Raw genomic sequence first — 21,065 nt, forward strand, 5'->3', positions numbered from 1 at the left:
AATCGGCCCTCAATCAGTAGTGAAAAGGGAGATGAATGTTGTGAGCGGCCGAAGGAACATGGCAGGTCACACGGCTCTCTTCGGACGAGGCGTACTGGTAGTGCTGCACTGGGCGGCTTCAGGTACCTCCACGACTCGGCTCTTGCCTGGGTTCAGCACTGGTTCGTTGTCTTTCCCTCGGCCCCGGAGTGGCAGTGGACACCTTGGGTACAGGGCCTTCCCCAGAAAAGCAGGTGCGCTGATTGGCGAACCCCGGAAAATGCTGCTAAAGCCCCTTCCCATGTGAATCGGATGCCGATTGCATGTGATTTGTCGTCTGAACGGCCAGTCTTATATAAGCACAAATTGCATCCGAGGCTGGTGTCTGTGGCTAATGTGTATCTCCGGATGTCAGCCACACCGCGGGGCAGAACTTTTTTTTTTTTTTTTTTTTTGACGAAAGATGGTTCCCCTCAGCATACTCCATAATACCTGATCACAGTGTGACTCTATAACAAAAATCCAAAATCAAGAACATTAAACCTTACAAACACCACTTAACGAAACACCAGGAAATACCGAAAACATGTCGGACGACAACATTTCCATCTACGATGAGATCGAGATCGAGGACATGACCTTTGACGAGGACATGCAAATCTACCACTACCCGTGCCCGTGTGGCGACAAGTTCCAAATTGCGCTTGTCGACTTGCGCGACGACGAGGACATTGCCGTGTGCCCCAGCTGCAGTCTTATGATTCGCGTCATTTTCGACAAGGTAATTTCTTCTCAAAAAAAAAAAAAAAATTCCAGTTGCGCAACACAAGGTTCGCGGAGATAGCATGCTGACAGTTCTGCGCAGGACGACCTTCCCAAGGACCCCGAGAACGACCCCGAGCCCGCTGTCGAGGAGGCTTCCGCCCAGATCCCCGTTGCTGCCTAAAGAGTCACCAATATACAACTGTTGCAGCGGAGTAACATCGAGGAGAGAGGAGCAAGCTACGGGGACGGGCAGCCGGAAAGCGGCACTGCCGTAATGGGCCCAGGGGCACGCCGCGCAGAGAGCGCATTAACGCTGACGATCTCGTACAAAGAGCCGACGAGGACGCCGCTACATACGACTTCATTCTATCCACGGGATTCCAATCTAGTCCTCATCGGATGATTTGTCTGTCGGGTAGTACATGGGCATGATGCAACGGCGCACGAGGGCCACTCCGTACGCCGACCCATCATTTTCTTGGGTAGGGGACTAAATTGTGCCCATTTAAAGGGCGTTGTACCTGCCAAACAAGCACGAACACCCGGAGTACCTGTCGATAAGACATGAGACGGCGGTTATTTAACAGCCGTAAACAGTGCTCCCACCATCAAGTCGCCAGCTGAGGCTCAAACTACAAAGGTCTGCCACTACATTCGGCATTGGCATGGCCGTCTTCATCTTTTGATGAACCTGGAGTTCACGGTATCTAGGAAAGAATGGCAACTATGGGGGAAAATCAGATAATCAGACTTTAGTGTCACGTTTCATGAAGGCGCAATCTAAGAACACATAATGATTCAAGAGGTATTCTATTAATTAGCAGTATTAATGCCGTGACGTGATTAAAAACACCGTTAATCGACGTCTGTAGACAGAGCAATCCAACGCCATAGCCGCCAATTCTCCAAGCCGTAAGTTTCATCATCGTACATTGTTTCCATAAAGTCCGTAGTGGCGCGTGTGAAATGATTTAATAAGAAAAAGTCCGCTTCGCTTCCATTAAGACTGATTCGTTACTCCGCTCATCTCCCGTTTTTGCCCATTTACAACAGGAAGAAGCTGGCGATACCGAAGGCGACCAGGCCGGCGGCGGAGCTCTTGAGGGAGACCTTGTCGGCGGCCGCGGTGGGCACGACGACGGGGCCGGAGGTGGTTGCGTTGGGAGTAGAGGTGTAGAAGGTCCTGGTGGCGGTCACGAGGGTGGCTGTACATTGTGTGTTAGTGACATTGATCCATTGTGTGTATAGACTTTTATGAGATGGGGTTACTCACAGTTGAGGGTGGGGAGGCCGGTGATGGTGGTAATGGGGTTGAGGGTGATGATGGGGTCGGAGACAGTCGGAAGAGGAACGGGAGGAACACTGATGACAGTGGTGGTGGTGACGCCGCTCTCGACAGTAGAGGTGCCGACGGAGACGGTCACGGTGGTGCTCGGCAAGAGAGTCTCGAGAGTGGGAGAGGCGGTCACGGTTGACACAGGGGCAGGAGAGACGGTCACGGTCGTCTCGGGGACGGTGGCGGTGACGGTGGCGGTGGGCGTCGGCTCAGGGAAGACGGGGAGGGTGATGGTGGTGGTGATGCCGTTGGTGATGATGATGGAGGTGACCTGGGCGGCAGCGAGGCCGGCAGCGGAGAGGACAGCGAAAGAACGCATTTTGGCTTTTTGGTATGTGGGTGATATTAAAAAAGCGGGAGAGCTTCTATGTTGGATTTTTATGGTCGATGAAAGAGGAAGCGACTGGTTTAGCTCTGAAGCTGAGGCTCTTTGGTTTTTTGTTGTAAGTGAGGCGGATGGGTTGTGGGATGAGACACAGAAGAGAGAAGATTGGGATTCTGGGAGAAATGGATAGCGAGATATATACACTGCCAGATGGAGGAGTAAGGCTTGGGTGTGACGAGCCAAAACATCGACTAGACGGTACGACTACGTACGCTGTACATTGTGTGATTCGGTGGCAGCAGAGGTGCCAAGAATGGCGATTTTGCACGACATCATCTCGACGAGGGGCAGCCAGCAGCCAGGGTTGGCGCGCCAGGGGATGGAAGAGAGGAAGGTGAGTGAGAAAGCGAAAGGTTGGGCTGGGAGGGTTGCGTTTGCCAGGGTGTAATGATGAGGTGGGTATCTGCATGCAGGGCCCGGCGAAGCAGGGCATGAGGACTGGCTTGTTGTGTGTGGGTGAACTTCACTGGGTGATGAAAAGCAACCCTTGGATAGTGTACGTCGTTTTTCCCAACGGTCTGTCGACTTAGATGCAGAAAGTGGGAGGCCTTGGTGATGCCCTCCCGGCCTCTAGTGTAGTTCTGGCCTGGCCGTGGACAGGGGTAGGAAGAGCCGAGAAGAACAAAAACAGGGTCGCTGTTCTTCTGGCCGGGGCCACTAGCTGGACGACCCAGTGGGTTACTTTTTGACGGTGAAAGAAAAACTCACACGTACAGAGGTGCAGAGAAGACAAGAGAAGGCTGGGATGGGGGTGTACCGTGGTGGGTTGTGATGGGTTGCAACCATTGGGCATTTCTGGATGGCTGGGGATGGCTTCACTTGCAGCTCCAGCGTCGCTCCGCAGCTCTATCTACAACAGCAAAAGCACAGTTGCGAAACCACAGGAGACGGAGCACAGAAGAAAAGAAAACAAAGTGATGGACACAGCCGCGTTTCCCCCACCACCAGAATTATTATTCTTCTGGGGCGTTTCATGTTGCTGCCATCTCATCCCATTGGCAGCTCCTCGCCGCAAATCAGATTTTTAATTCGGGTGACAGAATTCTGATGAACAACACCATCTGTGACCAGCTTGCCGAGTCTACTAGAACCGAGATCTACCCTCAATCGCGATGCGAGGCACAACTTTGTTTACCCCCTCCTAAGCCTCCAAGAAAGATGTGACGCCTGCCAAACGGCATATGGCTGCCGAATTACCGCAAACCCGCAAACCTGCAAACTCGCGCGCTCGCACAAGAAACCATCTCGTCATTTCGGCGCGGGGGAATGACGGAGGGCAAGGGAAAGGGTAGACGCCGCTGCTTGATTTCTTTCTCGAGGTCGCTAAAATTCGATGATCGCACAGAGGAGCAACCAATCTAGGCAGGCCGCCTGTAGAGTACAGAATACCAAGCTGGCGATACCCGATGTAGTGCTCTGTTGCGTCATACCCTGACGACAGACCACACTGTCCATGGCCTCCAGCAAAGCGGCCAGGATAAACAGAAGAAAAAAAAAAGCGCAGTGGTCGAGAAGATGCTGGAAGAAAGAAAAGGCGGCTGCATCGGCTCTCCCCTTGTGCCTGGATTGGATGGCCCATGGCATGGCAGTCGAAGGCCTCTATCACACCCAAAATCACATCATACGTAGTACAGGCCAGGGGGGGAGAGAAGGTCTAAAGGCACAGAATTGAAGCCAATTCGGTAGACGGCCTCCAAATTCAAGCTTGACTATCCGTACTGGATGAACCCGAGCGGGAAAAGAGGGAGGCAGGGACAAGGGGGTTCTAGAGCCGGTTGCGCAGGGGTCCCGGCCAAGTTTTCCCCCTCTCTCATCCAGTCGATTTCCTCGTTTTTTTTTTTTTTTTTCCTAGTTTGTTTTTTCCAGGTTGCAGTTGTATGGCTTTTGGGTTGTTTGGCAGCTCCGTCACTGCATCCCCCAGCCACTTCTCTACTGAAAACTCAGCCAATGAGGACACAGAAACAGACCACCAGCCACCTTCCTAACATTTCCTGTGCAACGGTCGCCGATACTCGAAGCCACACCAATTCTCATTTTCCACGAATCATCTTGTTCGCCGGTACCTTCGCAGCCCGCCTTGGACTACCTCACTGCCGACATGTGTGCTGTCATAGTAGTCTATTGACAGGCCAGTGTGCAGATGCTGAATATCCCCACATAACCACTGCATCTGTTCCCTGATTTCACCCAGAGGAAGACGCCTTGCTCTCAGGCCGCAATGCAATGGAACTGCCCGAGCGGCTGTCCCCGAACCCTTTCATCGATGGCCCCATCCGCGGACTCTGTAGAGTCCCATCTTTCTACCTTGCCTTGCTTGAGTGCTTCCTCTCTTTTGGGTAACGAACCGAACAGGATTGGCAAACACGGTGGCCGTAATAGAGCTTAGATTTAAGGATTTTTGTGATGTCTCTCGCTCAGAGCTGTAATCTGTGAACAAGACGATGAAGCAAGAGCAAAGAATGAGTCCGAAACGGTAACGAACGAGATCCTTTCCGGATCCCCAAAGAAGCACAGAAATTCTATGCCAAGTCCGGCACTAGGACATGCCACTATAACCACATGTCCGAGTCTCACATCTTCACAAGCAACGCGCCGCGTCTAAAATGGGTCATGTTCAACGACAATCACATGGGAATCGATATCTAACTCTTCTCTTGTCTCGTTTTATTTTTATTTTTTTTCCCTTTTGCCATCATAGCATGTAGCATCACTGTGTAGGGCTATGCGCCATGCCGTCTAGCCTCTCACGATGACTCCACGTTGGCGAACAAGAAGTTCGGCGCACCTGGAACCGCGCCTTCGGCATTGGGCGCCAGGTTCTCCACCACGGCCCCGGTCACCAGATCCGTCGCCTTCTTGCCGCCCTCCTCCACCGCCAGGATTGTCACCTCGACGAGGTTGGCACTACGCTTGAGGCCGTCAATCATGTCTACGAGCACCGCCTTCTCATCGAACGCGAGCTTGCGCTCGAGAACGGCGCTCGCCGGCTCACCTGCCTGAAGACGTCTCTTGAGACCCTGCACGAAGGGCATGGCCTTCTTCATCTCGCCCATCTTGGCAATCTTGCCGTTGAGTGCCTTGTCGTCAACCGAGTTGGTCTCGGCGTTCCACATCTCCTTGAGGAGGTCAATGTAGGCCTGCTGCCACTGCGGGAACTTCTCGCTCATGAAGATGGTGAGCTTCTTGGGCTTCTTGGGGTCGAAAGACGTCTCCTTGCCCTTGGCCTTTTTCTTCAGCTGGAGCGATTCGGCCGAGTTGACGTTGGAAGCCGTCACCGAGATGTACTTCCTTGCCGCCGTGAGGCCGGCGTCGGTCTCGGGGATCTCGGGGAAGGTCGCCTGCTGGATCGACGTGGGCTTGCCGAGGATCTCGATCCACACAGATTCAGCCCAGTGAGGTGCGACAACGGCGAGGAGGAGACACTGGAGCTCGATGAAGCGGAGGACCAGGTCGTGGTGCATCTTGACCGACGCGCTGCTCTCGCGGTAGAAGGAAAGAGCGTTGTTGAAGCTGCGACATAGATTAGCTTGCGTTGCGTTTTTATAAAAAGTAGCACATGTAGAAACTTACTCGTAGAAACCAGCCTTAAGGGCCAGCTTGTAGGAGGTATCGGCTGCTTCAAGTTAGCGGGCTTAACTAGGCCATAAAAACAGGGATACTTACTGTATTGTTGGATGGCCTCCTTGGCGATAACGTTCATCTCATTGTCGAAGATCTTGTCGAAGAAGTTCAACTCGCCCGTGCGGAGCTCGCTCTTGTTCTTGACGACATCATCGCACCACTCTCTCAAGGTGTGGAGACGCAGAATAGCCTGGTTGGCGACGTCCTCCTCGAAGTTGCTGTCACCGTTGGTGTCACCAGCGTCGGCCAGACCGATACGAGCAGCATCGGCACCGAACTTGCGGGCGAGATCCTGCATGGTAAGGAAGTTACCGGTAGACTTGCTCATCTTCTCACCGTTCAGCATCAAGTGGCCGTTGGTACGGATACCTCTGGGCCAGTACTCGGGGGTGAACATGGCCAGATGGATGTAGATGAAGAAGGTCAAGTGGTTGCCAATCAGATCCTTACCGGAGCTGCGGAGGTCAAGGGGATAGAAGTACTCGAAAGAGCGGCGCATGCTCTCGAGAGTCTCCTTGGAGATGTTGGACTTGGCGATGAGCTGCTCGTCAAGCTCACGACGGCAGAAGACGTAGTCAAAGACTTCGTCCATCATCTGCTCAGGGGCAATGTTGGCAGTGCCCTTCTCTCTGCCGAAGATATCCTTGTGGAGGTAAGGAACGATGGTGTAGTATGCCATGTAAATGGTACTGTCTGAAAGAGACTCAACGAGGAACTGAGGGTCCCAAGGAAGCTTGGATCCGAGACCGTACGATCTCGCGCAAGCCCACTGGTTGAGCCAGTTCAGAACACCTTGGAAGGCGTTCTTGGTCTCGTGGCTGAAGGTGTTGAGACCCTTGCCGTCAGTGTTCTCAACCCAGTCGAGAGCAGTCTTCTTCCACGACTCCTCACCGTAGTCCAGGTACCACTGGTCCAAGAGGGCAACGATACAGTCGTCAGCAGATCGACTGACGACCTTGCGCTCAGGTTCGGAGTAGGCGAAGGCAAGACCCTGGTCGATGAGGGACTGGCGGACCTTGGGCTTGGCAGCCTCGACAGACTCGCCCTTGAACTCGCCAACCTTCATCTTACCCTTGTAGTAACCCTCAGAGTATGCAGTCTCCTTGGCCTTGTCAAGCTGGACAGTGTCCTTGGGGGAGGCGATCTTGAGCTGCTCGACCAGGGTCTTGGCAATCATATCACCGGAAGGAGTCTCGATGATGGGAATAATCTCAAGCTCAGCCCACTCCTGCTCGATGCCATAGTAGGCGGCCTTCTTGCGGAGGTCCATGGTCATGACCCAATCGGCGGGACTGTCTGAGGGGACGGAAGTGACGACACCGGTACCCTTGGTGGGCAGGATAGACTCCATGGGGAGAACGCGAACACCAGCCTCGTGAACGGAGAAGGGGGCGTGGACGCGGGTACCAATAAGAGCGGATCCGTCGATATCGGCGGCTTGGTCAACGACGCCCTCCTGGAGAAAAAGACCCTGGTAAGCCATGTTGCGAGCGGCGCGGACAGTCATAATGTAGTAGTCCTTCTCAGAGGCCTTGAAGACACCATAGGTAATCTTGGGAGAGACGAAGACGGCGTTCTGGCCGTACATAGTCTCAGGGCGCAGAGTAGCGGGGATGAGGAAGACGTTGGCATCAGCGGGAAGCTTGGCATTGAGAGCCTCCTCGGCCTTGGGAGCCCACTCGAGGACCTTCATCTTGAGGCCAGTGTACTCCTGGGGACCGACACCTACAGTCGACGTTAGTCAAAGAATCAGAAAAACGGCAGGCACGTCAATTTACCTTCACCCTCGGCTCGGTCATGGTCCATGCAAGGCTGGCCATCCTTGATAGAGTAAATAGTGTATCTCTTGCCAAACTTGATCTTGTTCAGCTCCTTAAGACGGTTCATCTGCCAGCGCACGAAAGCGTCAAAGTAGGGGTTGGCGTCCGTGGTAATGAAAGATCTTCTCCAATCTTCACACGTTGATTAGTACATGCACAGAGTCACTGTAGAATCCAGGGCTCACCTATTCTGAAACCCAGGCTAGTAAGATCCTCTTGGGCGAGGGGAGGGAAGAAGGTCAACCAGTAGGATGCATCGGCAAAGAGGTGAATCTCTTGTCTCGGGATGCCCATGGACTCCATGATTTGGAACTTTGGCGTGTCAGCACGAATAACATAACATGGTACTGTCTACAACGCACCTGGTACTTCGCCTTGACGGTCTTGGCGGCCGCCTTGCTCTTCTTGGTCGTGAACTTGGTAATATCCTCGCGGGCCTCCTTAGCGTCGGCGGGCTTGTCGTCAACAAGAACCTCCTCCTCTTGGTAACCCTCAAAGTCACGGCCAAACATCTGAACCTCGTTCTTCAGCTTATCGGCGACAGCCTTGATAGGCATACCAGTCGCGTGCCAGCCCATAGGGAAAAGGGTGCGCTTTCCTTGCATTCGGGCGACCTAGACCATATGATTAGCCTTCTGATTGCAATTTATCGGAGAGAAAGATATCTCTTACACCAGCACCGAACTCGACCTTGGACACAGAGAACAAGTGACCGGCGTGCAGACGACCGTTCATGTAGGGGAAGGCCATGCATCCCATCCTATATCCACGTCAACAAGCTGCTTCACTCATTCAAGATATTCTATTGCGTCGTACCACTTGGGCTGCTGCTGGCGCAGCTCCTCGGCGGAAATTGAGTGGAGGGGCACCTCCTGGATGGAGGGGGCATCGACCTCGAAGATCTTCTCCTCAGACCACTTCTGCTGGTACTTCTTCTCAAGGGAGATCAAAAAGTCACGCTTCTCAGTTCCCTTGAGCTCCTTGGTCTTGGAGACTTGGAGGGCCTCGAGGGCCTTGGCGGCTTCATTCGCCATGGTTGCGGTATGGATTTGTTTCGACGTCCGAGAAGACAAGGAATTGTCGATGACCGAGAGGCACAGGGACAAACCCGGTCGATCCAATGGGTTTATGTGTTCGAGTGTGACTCTTTTGATAAGGCTGAGAGAGTCACTCTCGATAAGGCGTGCTCTTCTCGTTCGGGATTCGGTCGCGAGTCTTGAGTCACAACCAGCACGAAGGAGCAGATTTCGTCGCAGCTCCGCTGTTTTTTTCGAGGCTGAGTGTGCCCCGCGATGACTTTGGGGGTGTCGCTGGTGCGGGAATGGCGGGGTACTATCGGGCCACTGGTCACTGACCAGTCACTGTTGGAGCACTGTGTCTGTTTCAACCGCCCCTCCAGCGGTACGTACCTTTTTTTTGCCAGAAGGAAGACCATGTGGCTGGGGTTTCTCAGAAATGTGGCGTTTGTGGCTGATAGTGCCTCCAACAGCTTCCGCGGTTGGAGACCCAGACGCCGCATCGTCCGCAGTTCAAGTCTTTTTGAGTGCCATTGCCAGCTCTTGGGGCGAAAGTCGACCACGAATGCCCTCACAAAGCAGCTACAATGCTCCCAACGATCATTAGGCGCGCAGCCGAGACAGCCGGTCGTCGGTTTGACGTGTTTAGCAACCCGTACCGAACGAAAAAAGTCTGGCCCCCCGATTTCACAAGCCTCTCCCCCCAGGCGCAGCTCCGATTCGAGAAAAAGTACAAGCGACGCTTGGCATTAGTATACGCGCGACCGAGATGGGATAAGGCGATCAAATTGATTCAACTTGCCACTGTTGCTGGTTGGTATAGGCTTAGGAGTGTTGTATAGATTACGCTTCTGACAAACAGCAGGTTTCCTTGGCTGGGCGTTCTTCTTCTCAGAGTTCGAATTCTTCGGCAGACAATACCGTCCTTCCGAAGAGGTGCGATTTCCTTCCCAATTTTTTCTCCTGATCAAGCAACTCTAACCTCCACCAGATCCGGAAGCACTTCCGCAACCTGTTCGGTGTCATCGATTCTGAAAAACGATACGAACGGCGCAAGGACGCGCCTGAGCCGTCCTCTTCCGAATCGCCGAAATAAGCCCAGCACACCGGCGCATGCATTGGAAGGAGTTTATGGCGTTTTGAATACCCGGCCCAAGAGCTTATGTACAACAAGATTCTCCGAAACAAACAATAATGCTATTCCTCTCAAACAGACCGTTCTTTCTACCTTCCATGCCAGACAAAATTGCCTCCCATACCCAAACCACCACCAATACCCGCACTCCGGCCTTCGTTCACTGGCCGTTTTGCTACTGTTCCTTGCGCCCTTACACCCGACACAATACGGTCCAGATTTGTTTCTATAACCACTCCTCCTACAATCATTTCACCCAACGTGGCGTGTAATGTCTCAAAGTTGAAAATAAGGTCCAGCTCGCACACATTCTCGAATAGCTTGTCGAGAGCCTCAACATAGACTTGGATCAAATCAATAAGCGCGAGAGGTGACTCGGTAGATGTAGAGATGACGATGAAGTAGAGCGTCGCATAATTGCGGTATGTGACGAGGGAGGGGACGTCGTTCTGCTCTTCGGAGGACGAATGGGAAGTGCCCGAGGCGGCGAGCAAGGGCGGGAGCGGAAGGAAGTTACAGGATCCTGCCGGGCGGTTCGAGACGAGGGTGAAGATCTCGGAAATCAGGCGTTGTTGCATGCTCGTTTCCTGCGATAACGCATTAGTTGTCGTGCCTACTGCGACAGCACCTCTGCTCTGGAGATGGCTCATACCAGCTGCGTGTAGAACTTGGTCAGCCGAGGCTGGCCCTGGCCGTTGAAGACCAGAAAAGCGTTGATCATTGTATCCTGAGTCAACTGCGCATCCCGCCTCTGCAGATGTGGTCGACAACTACGAGTGCGCCTCGCGAAGTGTGCTGAAAGACAGCTTGACTGTATTTGGTGGGGTTGTTAGGCGGAACCGTTACCAGCCGCCTCAACCCCCTGTAGCCCGCCAAACTGCCGCCCAAAACCTGAGGTGCAACGCTGTGCCTGGCACATGACTTTCTGATGTAATCCTTGACGCACTGTCCACTTTATGCCCCAAGCTCATGCCTTTCCTTCAATTGCGGAACCGAAGCTACACCTGGAAGCTGCAGTGACGTGGGGAAGGCACGGCAAAGCTACCCAGCAGTTTCCTCATTTACCTATCTGAGAAGCGGCTTCGAGACTTGCAAACACCACCTCTTCTCGACCCCTCTCAACCGCACAACACTCCCAATTCGTCACCCCGAGGCTGGATCTATCAACTTCTGTCTATCAATCAGTCAAATCTTTGCAAAATGGCCCGTAGTAGTCTTGCCAAGCTCTCTCGGGCGGCCACCCGCAGCCTCTGCTCTTCATCATCACAGACCATTCTCTCGCGCCGGTCCTCTGCCCTGCTTACTTCGACTGCCTCCAAGTCGGCATCCATCGCAGGTCCCGCCAGCTTCATCGCTGCTCGCAAACTCTTCACTACTTCTGCTGTTGCCAACCGGGGCATTATGCCTGACACCGACAACCCCCAAGTCAAGCAAACCCCCAGTGACAATGTCAAGACGAGCGTCGCCGAGCTCTCCGATTCCGAGTATCACGACCTCGCCGATGCCTACCTGGAGACCGTCGTCACCAAGCTCGAGGAGCTTCAGGATGCGCGCGAAGGCGTTGATGTAGAGTATGCCGTAAGTCGCTTTCCCTCAGTTAAACTTTGACGATTCATTTCCAGACGATTCAGGCCAGCCAGGTCTGTGGCCTAGGCTCGTTCGTCTCTTTACACTTTCAAACAAGATTCGAAAGATTCAAATACTAACTTGAGCACGACAGGCTGGCGTCCTCTCTGTCACTTTCCCAGACGCAGGCACCTACGTGATCAACAAGCAGCCTCCCAACAAGCAAATTTGGCTTTCGTCGCCCATCTCAGGCCCTAAGCGCTACGACTGGGTCATTGTTGGCGACTCACAGAACGAGAAAGAAGGCACCGCGGCCGGTGCCTGGGTCTATGCCCGTGATGGTAGCACTCTTGATGATCTCTTCCTCAAGGAGCTTGACGTGGACCTTAGCATAGCTCCGTCGACTTACGGTGAGGATCAGGCTTAGTAGGTCTATAAGCTGTCAAGAGCATGAGGCAGACGAGGAAGTGTGGCATGACGTGATGCATGGTCTGTCCACTTGTCTGCACGGGCACGGTGACGGGCTCTTTGAGTGTGTACTTTACATGGCAAATGGGAGTTTAAAGGGTGGTTTCGAGGACTGGCAGTAGCCCCTGTCGAGTGGGTTCAAAGACGCAAAACCTTGCGTCTCCAGCCCGTGTATACAGTTATTGTAAAGCAAGCGCTCAATTGCGCATTTTGATCCTGGGCCCTGGCAGATCTGCTGGGTCCTTTTGCTCCGTGATGTGGCATTCTTGACGGGTGGCATCATACACCACGGGTAGTGAACAATGATGGTGAAATGTTCGAGTTGTCTTTGCTCTATTTACGAATCTAAGCGTTTTATACGCTTTTGATGTATGCAATGCCGTACATATGAGGCCGCATCCCAGCGACCCTTTACTAAATAATCCGATATTAACCGCCCTTGGGCAACAGTGTCTCCCGCCGCAAGAGCCGTCCTCGCAGAGCCCGACTCTTGTCGTCGTATGAAGATGCTAAAGCGAAAGTAATGCTTAGCGAGGGTATCGTGGTTCTCATTCTAAATCTCGTCAGGCCTCATCCGAAAGTTTCTCCGCCCCTGTTCGTGCTTGACTCCCCCCTTCAGTTTCACCTGCTCCACCTCCCCCCATCATCATCATCATCGTCATCCTGGCAACTCAGATCGTTCAACCGGTGCCGGTAGTTCGATGGCCGGACCTTGCTGCGTCTCCGGCATCTCGTGGAGCCCTCTCGGCGCAGGTAGCTCCACTGTCTCGCCGGTGTGTTGTGCTATCATCACACCGTCTGGCTTCTCCGGATCCCCTTCTGACACTGTCGCGAGTGCTAGACTCTGTTTCGCCAGCTTCCTCTCTCTCCTCCAGTTCCACACCCAGACCAAAGCGACGATAAAGAAGACGAGTCCCGCGGTAGCGCCCACTGTGATGCCGATGACTTGCCCCGGTGTGAGTCCGGACTGCTGGAGGATGTTGTTCGGGAACGACGGGTTGCTACTTTCGCCTGTGGGGAATACTGTCGTTTCCGCGGTGCGGGTTGCCTCTGCCGTCGGGCTGGGTGTCGGATCCAGCGTGAAGCTGGGTCCGAACCGGTTGGTTGGGAAAGGCAACGACATTGTCGGCCCAAATGGGATTGTTGGAAATGGCTGCGCCAGCTTGAAGAAAGCTGCGTTGTTTGTGGGTTTGTTTCTATTAAAACAAGAAAGCGGCGAAAAGAGTGGGATTCATCAGAAAGACCAGCTTCGCCCCCCTGCCCACGGTTCGTTGACGGGAGGCGCAGCTTTTTGATAGACTCCCCATGTGATGTCCGGCGACCATGGCGGCGTTGGGTTTGAGGGGGGAAAAAGAAAGAATGCAGGCGGGGTGCGTATGAGGTGGTGGTTGAGCACCGACTCCCGAGCGTTTGGCATACTGAGACGAAGCCAATACGTCAAGTCGCAAGCCGTGCGTCTTGTCGACGCCTGTCGTCCTTCCCAAAAGGCTGTCAAACTGTGTGTGTGGCCTTGGGGAGATGTCTCTCTCCTCACCAATACCGGAATAACCGGCTTGGGCAAGACATCGAGAGCAAAATTTGTGGGAGTTCGCAACCGATCGCTGTGAGTGGTTGTCGGTGGTGGATGTTTCGGACTTTGGTGGTTCTAGCACGGCGGCGCAAAGCCCGAAGATGAGATGAGACCCGCCGCACAGTTCGGCCAGCGTTCATCCAGACACGCTAGCAAATCAGAGCTGAGCCGCTGCGCTCTTTAAAACCATTTGCTTTCCAATTACGCAGGAGGTCTTATTGTTTTCCTTTCAGCCTGCATGCTGCTGCTGCTGCTGGTCCTCGAGCACAGAGTTAGGGAATGCGAGCCATTCCGACCAGTAGTCGCCAAGATGCGCCGAGATGGACCGGATCATGAACTGGCCTGCGTCGCCAAACACCCAGTACTCTCGGCACCAGTGGAGCAGCACAGCATAGTAGGCGAGAATGACCAGGGCCTCTGGGCGGCGCTGTTTAAGCACGTCGATGAAGCCCGTCGTGATGCGAGATCCGAAAGCCATGACAGAGGAGGATTGGTGCCTACTCCTTTCGGAGATGCTGCGGTAGATAGCATAGGCATGAGCAAGAATATCGGCAGCTGCGCGGCAAGCCTCGAGCGAGGCCGGGCCAAGATCGGCCTGATCCAGCATACGGTAGAGAAGGCCGATTTCGGGGACTTCCACTTGAGGATGCCTGGCATCCAGAAAATCTAGAAACTCTTTGGCGCCAGACTGACGAATTATATGCCATGAGCTGCCAGTGACAGTACACACGCCGCGGTGCAGGCTAAGATACCAGGCAAATTGGTCGAGGAATGCATTGAAATCGTCGCGGTTAGTGCGAAGAGTCTCGCACAAGGTCTGGTTGCCAACGGTGGCGGCGAAGAGGAACATGGGAATGCATGTCTCCTCCGAGATCTCTTCTTTAGCTTCGTTGAACAGCATCAGGCCGCGTGTCTGCAGCTGAGTAGCCTGGAGACGGTAGTAGTCTGCGCGGGAAGGGTTTGTCTCGGCCAGGTGCATCGCTGCGTTGGCCAGCATGACGTCCATTAGGTAAGGGGCGCTCAAAGCCACATCTATGGTCATGTCTATGATAGGTTTCAAGAACTCATCGAGACCCGCAAAGCTTGGCATGTGAGTCGCAAAATGGCGGAAGAGTCGCAAATGTTCCATGGTAAAGAACTGGCCATTAGCGGGGCTTGCGACCTCGCTGGTCTCGCCAGTGCGCATGATGAAGTCGTTGACGACGGTGGTGACAGACGGTGACGACGCGGAGACCGGGTTGGCACCCATGGCGGCTTGGGTGACGGAGCTGGCCGGGGTGTGACCATCGGTGACGAGAACTCTCTTGGCCGGAACGGCTGCCCGGGCCGAGGCCGGGAGGGAATCGAGGTAAGAGCAGTGCCGCTCCGCCGTCGCACAGTTGACGCATGTCGGGCGTGTCTCGTCACACTTGACGTGGCGTCTCTTGCATTCCTTACAACCGTTGCGAGATTTCCTATGCGCCCGGCGAAGTTTGACGTCACCAGCTCCGGATGCTGGGGTGCCAACCTCGTCGTCGTTGGCCGTCGAGTTTGCCGGGGTGGGGGGATGGTTACGCGTTTGGGGCGCCATCCTGCTACTTCGCGTCGACTAGGAGATCACTGAACCGGTTGCTGGATAGTAGAAGGCGAGGTACAAGCCATTGGAGGCACCGGTTGGCAAGAGGAGGGTGTGCGATGCGGTGACGAGGCGGCTCATATAAGGTGAAAACACGGAGGCTACTTCTCAGGATGCGAAAGCGAGGAAATGGACCTTCAGCCTTTTTTTGGTGGGGGAGAGAATAATTATGCTTAGTGTATCCGCCTATCGTCACAGGTGGTGGGACATGACTGCCAAGCACGGTTCGGCAGGTGCCGTTAAGGTACAGAAACCCTGTCGCAGCGTCCTCAACAACCCCAACGAGGACTTGTTAAAGGGGTTTGTTAGGTGTTCCAGGGACCACTTTGGGGCTTAATGCACCGAAGATGGCCCCTGGACTGACCCGACTGCGCCCTGTGTCCACGCGTCCTGCACTTATCAACGCCTTAATTGGCAAGTCCTTTCAATTCCAAAGTGCCTTCCTTGCCTTGCTAAAATTCCTCGACCTTGCTTGCGGACCAATGAATGCCGCGGAGAAGCCGATTACACCGCGGTTTCCCCGTGCTGTGCCTATTTCGGCAGTCCTACTAATTGTCCATTTCATCGCAACCCAGTTTCTCCACGCATGAAGCAGTCTGTCTGGTCATGGTCAATCAAAATATTACAATAACTCCAAACCAGTACACTCCTCTCGTCTTCTGTCTGCCTGCCAGATCATCAACACGTCGTTACTTCATCGCATCGACTTCCGCATCGAGCGCTGCTGGGTTTCCTGCTCCGTCATATCGAAGCCCTCGACATCCGACGTCGACGGGTGGCCGTTCTTTCGGATCTGGAAAGCGCTGGGGAAACGCCATGCGTATGCAACCATGACGAAAAACATGAGTGTCGCATCGAAGACGTAGAGTGTCCACTCGTTCTGCAGCGGGTATCCGTCGCCGCCTAGAATGTACTCGATAAGGCGGAAGATGGACCGCACCATGATAAAGCAACTAACGATGTAAAGCATCCACAAGCCAGACTTCCATGGCGAACCTCCGTTGATCGAGGCCTCTGTTGGGTACTTGGCCAGTCGAATGTGGAAGATAATAGACGTCAGCCAGAAAATGCCAAACAGCACAATCTGGATAACGAGACCTGCTACAATGAGGTTCTGTCCCATTTTCTGGTTGCCATCCTTAACCATAAGCCCGGCGCCGCTCGCCTGGACGAGGAACGAAAAGCAGTCGCCGGTGACGAAGATACGCGTGAGCCAGTTGACTCGAATGACCGAGAGTGACTCGCCATGAACGCTGCGAATAATCCTTCCCAGTGTCATATAAACCGAGGCCGCAAAGAGGGCAGGCGCGACAAGGATGGTCACGCTCTGCATGACATAGGGGCCAATCTCGCCGGTGCGTTCCCGTGCAATGGCCCTGCCTGCGTATCCGATGATTTCAACTGCGAATTACACAACATCAGCGGTGCTGTAGAAAGAAAGGTGCAGCATTGTTGAATAGTAGCTCAAACTTACGGACACCGCCGATAGCGAACACGATGCAGAACCATGTCTTGGTCCTCGCAATCATCCACGCGTGGTAAAACGTGACCAGGACGAATAGAACTTCAAATATGATAGCAGCCACCAGATTTGGCACATAGTGCCACAGGTAGTACCCGTTGTGCGACTGGAGTTCCGGCATTCTGGATAGGTATTACGCTGAGGTCGATACTGCTGTAGTGTTTTGTGCAGCGACTCTGTTCGGTGTCTATGTCAGTCGACAATTGGTAATGCTCTTCTCCGTTCGAGTAACAGTCGAAATCGCGCCAAGGCACAAGGGCTCGAACAAAGCCATCTTTATAGCGAAATCTTGAAGACTGGAATGAAATTGGCTCCGTCTACGATGCCGGGTTCCTCGCCCGGAGGCATTGTCGCCTTAACCGATACGCGGTCTTTCCCAAGCAAAGGGCGAAGCTTTGGGGGCTATTTAGCCCTTGAGCTTCCCCATATGGATGTATACGTGGATAGCACGGCTTGTGATTGGTCAACCTTTCTGTCCCACGCTACTCCGCTGAGTGGATATGTCCGATGTAGCTCACCAACATGCAAATCATGCTTGATCCATACGCGTATGCGAGAAAAGGCTGTGGCTGCAAGTTCGTGACTTGCTCAGACGAGTCAGGCCCTTTTTTTTGCTAGTGCCAAAACAACGCCATCAATAAAAATTACCCGTCAACAAGCTTACGCAAGCTTTCTCAATAAATTGTGCTACCAGGATGTTTTACGAGCTTGAGTACATCTAGCGCTAGACATCCCACAGAATGGCGATCGGTGGTCGTGGGGTCACAATGTACGAACCAGGGTGCTTGGCATACGTCCCAGCGACGCGTAGAGCCAAATTCTGGGGAAATACCGTGGTCTACTTCGACGTGCTTTCGTATATGCGTATTCCTAGCAGCTTGAATGCATTTAGCATTTATGGTACCTTTGCTTTGCTGACTCATATTGTCAACTAAAGTGGGACTCAAGATGTAGCTGCGTCCGGCCTGCCACCATGAAAGAACCAACCTTAGCCGGGCGGAGACGGCAGTTTTGCATCTTCAAGTGCGATAGATTCCGGAATTTTATGACCGGACTGCTTCTTGAACTCTTCGTCCCTTGAGATACGCGAGAATGATGGCAATGCTTGTTTGAAGTCGCAGCTGTAAACACCTCATGATGGTTGTCGAAAACGTTGTCAGACGAGATGCCCAGAGGGGTTCCAGCTCAATTAGTCATTTTTTCCACATTTAGGTGGTCTGGAGTACCTTATTCCCGAAATTATCATTAAGCTTATTGAGTAGTGGATAGTGACCGTAGAGTGTATTGACGTGCGCCTAGCCAGTAAGTCAGTGCTTAATACCTGTGTTAACGCAGATCAGGGTCAGATGATGGGAAGAGTGAAAAGAAGGAAAAGAGAAAATTTCTAGTAAGAAGCTGTGACGATAAAATCAACACTCACTGAACATACCGAACCAGAAGTGCTTCTGTAATCCCTCTCAAATGCATACCGTAAATGGACTTATGCGCGTTCCTGGCCATACCCTCTTTTCAAATCCAGCCATTCTTTCTTACCATCCTACAGCAAATTACGGGTACTATTTTTGTCGCAGTTACTCTACATTTGATGGCTCATTTACCTTGCGTTGTATGTTTCCCGTCCTTGCACTACTTGGAAGTTGAGAATAGCGTCAATCAGGCTCCCTGAGACTCCAGAAGTGGGACTGAACCGATTAATAAACTTGAAATATCTATAGCCGATCAGGCTTTTGTACAGTGTGAGTCAGTTGTTACGATTGTCAACTGCGAAGCAGAAACTGCGACATTCTGTGCGAAGATTTTCAGGTAGTCTGCGAACAAATTCGATACATTAGAGAGAAATATGTATTCGCTAGACACTACGGCGTTAGACGACTATCAAAATGCGAGCTTCATGTGACTTTAATTGCCTAGAATTGACCAAGGCTCTTCAACGGTGTCGCGCGCCGGTATCATGTGCTGGGTACCTGGGGAATGCGAGGGTCATCATGAGAATTACCTATGTACAATTGGGATGGCACAAATATTTATCCGCAATTGTACCTTTCTCGAGTTAACATCATTATTGTTAATGCAACAGTATTACTACATTCGTTTTTTCTGCCAGCTCGTCAGTGGCTATAATTGTGTTACGGCCAGCTAACTGACAGTGGGTTTGTGTTAACAGTAAGCCAGGGATTGAGAGTAGTAACAGTCGTTCCGTGGTCCTGGTCGAATAGATCGTAGATCTTCAAAGGTCTTGGTGATCAGTCAAGGCCTCAACAAGAGTCGTAGAGTAGTCGTCACTTAGGTATAGCTGAAAGTACCGGTTAGGGTAATCACAAAGTTGATTGCTGAAGAGCTATGGAAGTCTGTCCTCGAGCCCGGCTCGAGTCCATCCTATATACAAGTCCTGAACGGTCCTCCTTATCTTGGCTATGTTGGATATTTGACATATCCAACATATCCGGGGATCGGTTGGATATTTGACATATCCAACATATCCGGGGATCGGTTGGATATCTGACATATCCAACATATCCAGCCCGGGTTGTCCCTACCCCGCGTTATCCCCGAGGCCACGTGACTTGTCCATAGTTCTTCCGTTCCGAGGATCCCTGGTTACACCTGTCGGCTGGGTTACATATGCCCTGCGTTAGCCGCCGGGATCCAGGCGGGGTCGTGTTGGCGACCATGTCCAACGGGTCGTAACAAATTGTTGTCTCGTGTTTGCTGATCAGACCGCCTTCTTTGAACTTAAGTTGAAAGTGCTAAGAGTTGTTTAAATGAAACTATATTGGTGCGACTCAACTCTTGAAAGCCTCAAAACCTTATTTGCTTTAATAAGGCGAGGTCAGCTACTTGGCAAGTTGCATGTATAAAAATTATGGATCCCAGTTTGAGTTATTTTACGTATTGCACTGCACCTGATCGTTTAGACTTTCCAAGCCCCAACTCGACCATTTCGCGAAGACTTGATTATTAATAATTAGCCTTTGACAAAAGTCTCTCTGCATCATACTGTTAATTAAAATCCATGATTAGTTTCGTGTTGTACCACTTTTATTACTTTCTGACTCGAGCCAACAACATTTGTCAACTAAACTCGATAGTAGCAAGTCCAACTCAACGCGAACATATAAAAACATCCCAACACTATAACTTGTGTTCTTAACACTGCACTTACTACTACTACTACTACTACTACTTTCGCCATAACAATTCATTCTCGTTCTCTATACCATCCTAGCAAGAACTCTCTTTCTTTTACAATCATGCGCTATTCACTTATTTCCCTCGTAGCGGTGTGCGTTTCTCTCGCTGCCGCCAAGACGAACTTGATGATCGGGCAAGCGTGTGCCAGTATTGGAGATCCTAACGTTCGTGCCGACCTTGATACTGCTTTCCTATGTTCTTTTTTTTTTTTTTTTTTTTTTTTTTTTTGCTAACTAGCAAATTTTTGTCGTAGTGGAAATCCAACTGCGGCGCTAATGATAGGAGACTCTGCATCAACCTGTGCGACGGCAGGGTGAGTGATCATTAGTCGTTTTCGACAGAGACGTAGACAAGTCAATTGCTTACAGATTTCTCTAGTGCCAAAGTGGTGATCAAGGAAGGTGGATGGCAAACCCGAATGGCGATTGCGACTGTTACTGCAATTAAGGCCCTGGTGTGTTAGATGGGCTGCTGCATCACATAGTCTTTTCACCTTTGTGTAGGCTTTGCATATCTCATTATCGCATACGGTGCACATTTCTGCATTATTTTAGCATAGGGAGCCAGCGTGTTGCAACACTCGGAAGTCCGGGTTGAAGTGGTCCTCTGGCCGCCCGATCACCCAGGGCTCATGTGAGTAGGCGACTTTAACTATCCACACGGGGGCAACTGGATGAGATGTACCCTTTCTACCTACTTGAACCTATCATTCTATACCTTTTTTTCATATACAAACATAAGATTTTACTAGAAAAGAGAAGAACACATGTTTCTACGCCCATATTAATAGTCTATGATTTGAACACGGCGAATTTAAATGAACTGCAATGCCGCCATCACTAGACGACATCGTTTCACGATACAAGCTTAGAACTAAGCGTGTGGCTTCTGGTCAGACGGGACAGAGACGCGGCAAACTGCCCGAAGGCTTAGTCAAAGATATTCGATCTAGAAATAGAGAGCTTAGCAATCGCTTTCAATTTCCAGGATGCAATTAGTTCCATGCCAAGCGTTGGTAAGACACCAGCACTAGCGTGCCCCTTGGCTGTACATTGGCAACTTTGAAAGATCCTGC

At 52.1% G+C, this 21,065-nt stretch overlaps 10 protein-coding genes across 10 annotated transcripts; 4 read left to right on the forward strand and 6 right to left on the reverse strand.

Annotated features, from left to right (window-relative positions):
- Positions 1–565: 565 nt before the first annotated feature.
- On the forward strand, positions 566–925 carry CTRU02_204159 (diphthamide biosynthesis protein 3; the record flags this gene model as incomplete). Its single annotated transcript, XM_036728251.1, has 2 exons — positions 566–760; positions 845–925. The coding sequence occupies 2 exons, from the start codon at positions 566–568 to the stop codon at positions 923–925; spliced, it is 276 nt and encodes a 91-aa protein (XP_036579960.1).
- Positions 926–1,788: 863 nt separating this feature from the next.
- On the reverse strand, positions 1,789–2,399 carry CTRU02_204160 (uncharacterized protein; the record flags this gene model as incomplete). The annotated part of the gene is made up of 2 exons (XM_036728252.1): positions 1,789–1,949; positions 2,018–2,399. 2 exons carry the CDS (start codon positions 2,397–2,399, stop codon positions 1,789–1,791), a joined length of 543 nt encoding a protein of 180 aa, XP_036579961.1.
- A 2,810-nt stretch (positions 2,400–5,209) lies between these two features.
- Positions 5,210–8,940, reverse strand: CTRU02_204161 (leucyl-trna synthetase; the record flags this gene model as incomplete). The annotated part of the gene is made up of 8 exons (XM_036728253.1): positions 5,210–5,975; positions 6,036–6,078; positions 6,129–7,811; positions 7,865–8,038; positions 8,092–8,218; positions 8,269–8,520; positions 8,579–8,666; positions 8,723–8,940. 8 exons carry the CDS (start codon positions 8,938–8,940, stop codon positions 5,210–5,212), a joined length of 3,351 nt encoding a protein of 1,116 aa, XP_036579962.1.
- Positions 8,941–9,509: 569 nt separating this feature from the next.
- On the forward strand, positions 9,510–10,018 carry CTRU02_204162 (uncharacterized protein; the record flags this gene model as incomplete). Its single annotated transcript, XM_036728254.1, has 3 exons — positions 9,510–9,735; positions 9,788–9,858; positions 9,914–10,018. 3 exons carry the CDS (start codon positions 9,510–9,512, stop codon positions 10,016–10,018), a joined length of 402 nt encoding a protein of 133 aa, XP_036579963.1.
- A 128-nt stretch (positions 10,019–10,146) lies between these two features.
- CTRU02_204163 (AP-3 complex subunit sigma) lies at positions 10,147–10,778 on the reverse strand (the record flags this gene model as incomplete). The annotated part of the gene is made up of 2 exons (XM_036728255.1): positions 10,147–10,644; positions 10,710–10,778. 2 exons carry the CDS (start codon positions 10,776–10,778, stop codon positions 10,147–10,149), a joined length of 567 nt encoding a protein of 188 aa, XP_036579964.1.
- A 332-nt stretch (positions 10,779–11,110) lies between these two features.
- Positions 11,111–12,050, forward strand: CTRU02_204164 (mitochondrial iron uptake protein (frataxin); the record flags this gene model as incomplete). The annotated part of the gene is made up of 2 exons (XM_036728256.2): positions 11,111–11,635; positions 11,778–12,050. Coding segments are annotated over 2 exons (798 nt in total), but the record flags the coding sequence as incomplete, so codon positions are not given.
- Positions 12,051–12,749: 699 nt separating this feature from the next.
- Positions 12,750–13,214, reverse strand: CTRU02_204165 (uncharacterized protein; the record flags this gene model as incomplete). The annotated part of the gene is made up of 1 exon (XM_036728257.1): positions 12,750–13,214. One exon carries the CDS (start codon positions 13,212–13,214, stop codon positions 12,750–12,752), a length of 465 nt encoding a protein of 154 aa, XP_036579966.1.
- Positions 13,215–13,890: 676 nt separating this feature from the next.
- On the reverse strand, positions 13,891–15,231 carry CTRU02_204166 (Upc2 protein; the record flags this gene model as incomplete). Its single annotated transcript, XM_036728258.1, has 1 exon — positions 13,891–15,231. The coding sequence occupies one exon, from the start codon at positions 15,229–15,231 to the stop codon at positions 13,891–13,893; it is 1,341 nt and encodes a 446-aa protein (XP_036579967.1).
- Positions 15,232–15,970: 739 nt separating this feature from the next.
- Positions 15,971–16,919, reverse strand: CTRU02_204167 (rta1 domain-containing protein; the record flags this gene model as incomplete). Its single annotated transcript, XM_036728259.1, has 2 exons — positions 15,971–16,677; positions 16,751–16,919. 2 exons carry the CDS (start codon positions 16,917–16,919, stop codon positions 15,971–15,973), a joined length of 876 nt encoding a protein of 291 aa, XP_036579968.1.
- Positions 16,920–20,049: 3,130 nt separating this feature from the next.
- Positions 20,050–20,437, forward strand: CTRU02_204168 (uncharacterized protein; the record flags this gene model as incomplete). The annotated part of the gene is made up of 3 exons (XM_036728260.1): positions 20,050–20,154; positions 20,244–20,303; positions 20,369–20,437. 3 exons carry the CDS (start codon positions 20,050–20,052, stop codon positions 20,435–20,437), a joined length of 234 nt encoding a protein of 77 aa, XP_036579969.1.
- Positions 20,438–21,065: the final 628 nt, after the last annotated feature.

Source organism: Colletotrichum truncatum, assembly GCF_014235925.2.
Source record: "Colletotrichum truncatum strain CMES1059 chromosome Unknown Contig_0002, whole genome shotgun sequence".
Taxonomy (NCBI): Eukaryota; Fungi; Ascomycota; class Sordariomycetes; order Glomerellales; family Glomerellaceae; genus Colletotrichum; species Colletotrichum truncatum.